Here is a 5,246-nt window from a genome sequence, read left to right on the forward strand (position 1 = left end):
GTGGGGTACGTTGTTCTGTGTCAAACGAAATTCTTAATTATAAGATTTGTATTTTAAACGATTTCGATAAAACAAGAAAGAGTTTATTAAAGGACCTGCTATACGACGGGCGTAGAAAAAATCGCATTCTCATTTGTAGAGTATAATTATATAATTGTGCACTCCGATATTAACACTGGTGAAATGGTGAAAAAATGCGAAGAAAAGCTAGTTGCAGGGTTTATAAATGCTTTGTTTTTGCTTGAACTAAATTCAATAGAATCTAGTAAACTCATGTGACTCGTGAAAAACCAAAAATACGAATACTCACACGAGGAAAAATACGTTTTTATGGGCTAATTATTATCAAGAAGCTTGAGGTAAACCGTTGACTATTTATCACACTTTTTAATATTTTAATAGGTACTTACAATCGTTTTGTTTAGTTATAATTTTTGGGTTCGAATATTCTTGCACAAAAAATCGCCAAATATGGATTAGAAATTGTTAATTAAAAACTCATTAAAAACTCCAAAACGTGCATGGAAAAAATGACTTAGAAATAATGCTATAATACTTAAACAATTTAATTATTTATAAACTGAATAAATGTTTATAAATTATCAGATTTTATTAAAGCAATAATGTAAAAATAAGTTAAAAACTTTTTTTTTTTTATTATTATTTTAAAAGCCGCTAGTATAGACTATGATAGCTTAACAATTACATAGTAAGAATAAAACAATATAAAATTGAGATTAACAAAAAATTAAGTACTTATATATACTATATAATAAAGCCAGCCTCCTGTATAAAGGCAATTATTGATTTCATAGCTGTTTCAGAATTAGAGTTTAAGATGGAAAAAAGATTGATGGGAATATTAAGAGACATAAGAGTGTTGAAAAGAATTAGTTTTTTAAGTCGGAGAGCAGGGCAGTTAAATAAAATATGAGGAAGGTCACATATATACTCATTTGGATGAAGTGAGCAAAGTGGCGAGTCGTTTAGTCCAAGTTTAAATGAGTGACTAGGTAATAACGAATGTCCTATCCGTAAACGATTATAATGGACTATATGAGACCTCTGTAAATTTAAGTTATTAAACCTTGTTTTTTTTTTGATATTAGGCGTTGTATGTCTGTATTTCGAAGCGAACTCAGCAGGTAAGTTATGCCAATGGGAAGACCATAGGTTAGATTGGTAGTGTTTTAAAAATGGGATAAAGTCAGAATGTGGTAGATGTGTAAGAGAGGGACAAATTAGACGGGAGGAGGATTTAGCCAAATTATCAGCAATCTCGTTACCTCGAATACCAGTGTGACTGGGAATCCAAAGGAAGTGAATCGTGTAGTTAGATTGATTGAGGTTGAAAACAAGTGATTTGATACGAAGAACAAGAGGGGAGATTTGAGAGTTGAAAGAGTTGGAAACTAAAGCTTGTAGGCAGGACATAGAATCAGTGGCTATCAAATATTTATTAGGGGTGAAGTTAAGAATTAATGTTAGAGCTTCGATGATAGCATAGCATTCAGCTGAGAAGGAGGAAGACGATGGAGGGAGGTTGTTAGTGAAAGATAAATGCAATTTTGGAATGTGGAAAGCATAACCAGCAGAAAGAGGTGATACCGATCCATCCGTATAGATAATAATAAAATCGGGAAACTGTATATTAAGATCGTTTGAAAAAGCTGCATTTACCATGGAGTAAGACATCGATTTGAAATCATTGGAGGAAAGGTCAGAAAATTGATGACCCAATTGAACATGAAGGGAACATAGTAATGAATCATATGGAAGCTCATAAAGAGGAAGTTTAACTGAGTTGATGATGAATTGGTGGAAACACGAAACGAAATTAGCGATAATAGATAAGACTGGAGTGGATTTGGGGACATAGCGCCAATTTAGATATAAAGAATAGTAAATGTCAAAAGTTAAGTGTTTACTATGAGATAATGATTTCAAAATAAATTTACCAGCGAGCCAACAACATCTAATATTGAAGGGCGGGCAAATAGATTCGACTTCAATGGCAGGGCATGGAGTGGAATCTACATAACCCATAATGGTTCTGAGGCAGGAAATTTGAAGTTTGTTAAGTTTTTTCCAATTAAAAAAAGAGGCTGACCCAAAAAGGAAACAACCATAGTCCAATTTAGAGCGTATAATTGAGAAGTAAATGGATAATAAGCATGAGGGATGAGAGCCCCACCACGTACCAGTTATTGATCTAAGAAAATTAGACCAACGAGAGGCGAAAATTGTGAGTGACGTAATGTGAGGTGACCGACGAAGTTTGGGATCAAGGATGATACCTAAATAAGTGATAATTGGTACAAAAGTTAAGAACTTACTAATAAATAATAATAAATTAGTATTAAACATCGGAATTTAATATACCTATTAAATCCTTTATTGAAATAAATATTATACACCTCAATTAAATACGTATTTATAATTTATGTAGGTACATATAAATACATTATGTCATATACACATGGTATATCCATTAAAACACGAAAATTCCATCATGACTACGCTATCATGTAAAATCTAAAAATATTTATAACAAACACAATTCTACAAAGCAAATGTATAAATATGAAATATTAATCCTATTTTAATTTATTAATATTATATTATATTTAATGTTAATTTTATACATATTAAATTATAATATTAATATTCTAAATTAAAACAGTCCTAAAATGTACTTTTAAACATGTGTTTATTTCCTAAAAATCTAATAATATGCATTTAAGTAATTCAATGAAACATCGTCTAACGGACATCTCCCAATAGCGGACACTATTTTAATATTTTCTTTTAATGACTTTTTTCCGAGTTCTATCCAAAAAAACTATGGCATTAAAAAAAAAAAAAAACATGCAGTGGGGTGGTAAAGTTTCGAATAAACGATTGACTGTACTTTTATGTAGTAATATCATAGGTGAGTTTGAACGTCCTCTCGTCATAGGTAAAGCTAAGAGACTGCGAGCTTTCAAAAATTTAGAAATTTATTCCCTGTCGACTGGTGTTGGAATAAAAAGGCATGGACGACACAGATTATGACAGACTGGCTTACGAAGTTTGATAAAAATACGACTCAATCGTACTCAAAAGATGTGCGTAAATAAAATAACGAAATTAATCGTTACTTATATTGAGTTATTTATTATATTTATTTATATATAATAAATGTATTACAAGTACTCCGATGTTTACGGATATAACCTACCAAAAAAAAAAAAAGTCCAAAAATATAAATTTAAATACGTAATGCCGCATGCATGTACAGTACAAGTTTATAAATAATTTTATAATATTCTGCTCCGAATGTATTCAGACAATTGTCAAGGTTATAACCAGTCGTCGAAATGTATGTACTTTTGCATAATAATCCATAATGTTTGTTTGTTGATTTTTATCCAAGAACTAGATCACAATTTTCAAAATAGATATTGTAGTTGGCTATTACGAACAGCATTTAATGTTTAATATTAGAATCAGAATAAAAACATTTCGTTTTATCTAGATCGCTCCAAACAATTTAAACATTTATGTTATAATAATAACATAATAATATTACTATTATATCATATGTTAACAGTATTATAATAATACTATTATATTTTGTTGTATTATATTATTATCTCATTATAGTCATATTATTTGTGACACCTGTGGTACGCGTTAACTATCGTTAATTCGCACAGAGTTCATTCGGGATTTCGGACAAATGTATGAAATGAATCGAAATAATAAAATTACTAAAAATGAATTAATTACTTTAAAAAGTAATAATAAAGTAACTACAACTCCGGGATTAAAAACATGCATATAAACTGCAGCTTAATGCGAATTAATATTTTCAGCGAGAATTTCAAAACGCCAAATCAACCTGTCACTTCAAATATTTATGTATTTTTTAAGGTCTTACGATTGACCTTAATTATATAGTGTTGGTAATAATAATAAAAACATAAACGATCATTATTTTTTTTTGCTGGTTTTCGCATTTCGTGCATACAACTGCCACGATTTAAACTAAATTATCACTTTCTTAAGTTATTAGATTCTGAGCGGAGCGATAAATGTATTGATTTTACAAAGTGTATGTTTTTTTTATTAAATATTTTTCTAGTAGAAAAAATTATTTAATCATGGACTTTGATTGAGGTTCCTGGTAAAAAATTGGATCTAGTTAGTAGTTGGTACTTATAGAAGGTAAAAATTGAAAATTCTCAGTACTTTTTAAAATAGGTAATGTTACAGTCGTAAATTAGGTAAAAACGTAAATGCTTAGCCAATATCATAAATTCCTAACATTAGTAGCTGATATATCGCCAATGTCTAGGCGTTAAGTGACAACATAGGGAAGGTTGTAAAATTCAAATTTTTTGTTAACACATTTACAACTATGACTAGCAAATGACAGACAATGTCGATAATTTTGTTTAGCAAAATATTAAAATTTGGTAAAAATTTAATATCGCATATAAGATAAATTATACTTAATATTTCATGAATAATGCATACCCTGCCAACCCCCTCCAGTGGCGTAGTCAAGGGGTGACGTGGGGGTCAGACCCTCCCCCATTGGCTTTTTATTACCTTGATAGTAAAAACTAAAAAGTTTTGAGAGGGTGGGAGATTTTCCAATTTTCCCTTACCATTTAGATATGTCGTTTTCTTTTTTTGATACCCCCCTTTCAGAAATCATGTCTAAACCACTGACGCCTCCTCCTAAATGACGCCACTACCTGTGACACTTTGAAGGTAGGTACTATAGGTAGATGTTAGATACATGTTGTGCAATGTGCTAGTAGGAATGCGTGTGTAAAAATATTATAATTTAATTAATATAGTTATTAATTAATTATTAGAAAAAATAAGTTATCGTGGTTTATATTGTATACCTATTATATAGTCATAGGCATAGATGACATATCACATATGTATTCGAAAGACTGTTTTATTTAATATTAGAGTTCACCTAACAGCCAGTTTACAATAGATTTGTGATTTGAATTGATTTAACATTTTTGTCAATTATGTCTGAGAAAGCCTGGAGTTATAGTAATTACCTAAGAAATATTTCTAAATGCATCATTGCCTTAAAATAATGGACAATAGCGTTATTTCCTAGTAAATATCGTATACTGTATAGTTTGATCGGAAATATCGTTATTAGAGAGTTTTTGCACAACGCCGGTTAAAAATAACGTATGAACCCGTTAATGTTATTTACCAAAACAAGCCTT

The 5,246-nt window shown here is 30.1% G+C and overlaps 1 protein-coding gene across 1 annotated transcript; it reads right to left on the reverse strand.

The window, feature by feature from the left end:
- Positions 1-765: 765 nt before the first annotated feature.
- Positions 766-4,705, reverse strand: LOC132946084 (uncharacterized). The gene is made up of 2 exons (XM_061015909.1): positions 4,656-4,705; positions 766-2,335 (listed from the first exon to the last, which is right to left on the reverse strand). The coding sequence occupies exons 1-2, from the start codon at positions 4,703-4,705 to the stop codon at positions 766-768; spliced, it is 1,620 nt and encodes a 539-aa protein (XP_060871892.1).
- Positions 4,706-5,246: the final 541 nt, after the last annotated feature.

Source organism: Metopolophium dirhodum, chromosome 1 (genome assembly GCF_019925205.1).
Source record: "Metopolophium dirhodum isolate CAU chromosome 1, ASM1992520v1, whole genome shotgun sequence".
NCBI lineage: Eukaryota > Metazoa > Arthropoda > Insecta > Hemiptera > Aphididae > Metopolophium > Metopolophium dirhodum.

What these genes read in the sequence shown, in the direction of transcription:
- LOC132946084 (XM_061015909.1), bottom strand. Translation starts at nt 4,705, where the DNA reads ATGATTTCTGAAAGGGGGGTATCAAAAAAAGAAAACGACATATCTAAA. An exon ending in GAAAACGACATATCTAAATG is followed by an intron (nt 2,336 to 4,655) that starts GTAAGGGAAAAT and finishes ATTATTTATTAG; the next exon opens with TAAGTTCTTAACTTTTGTAC.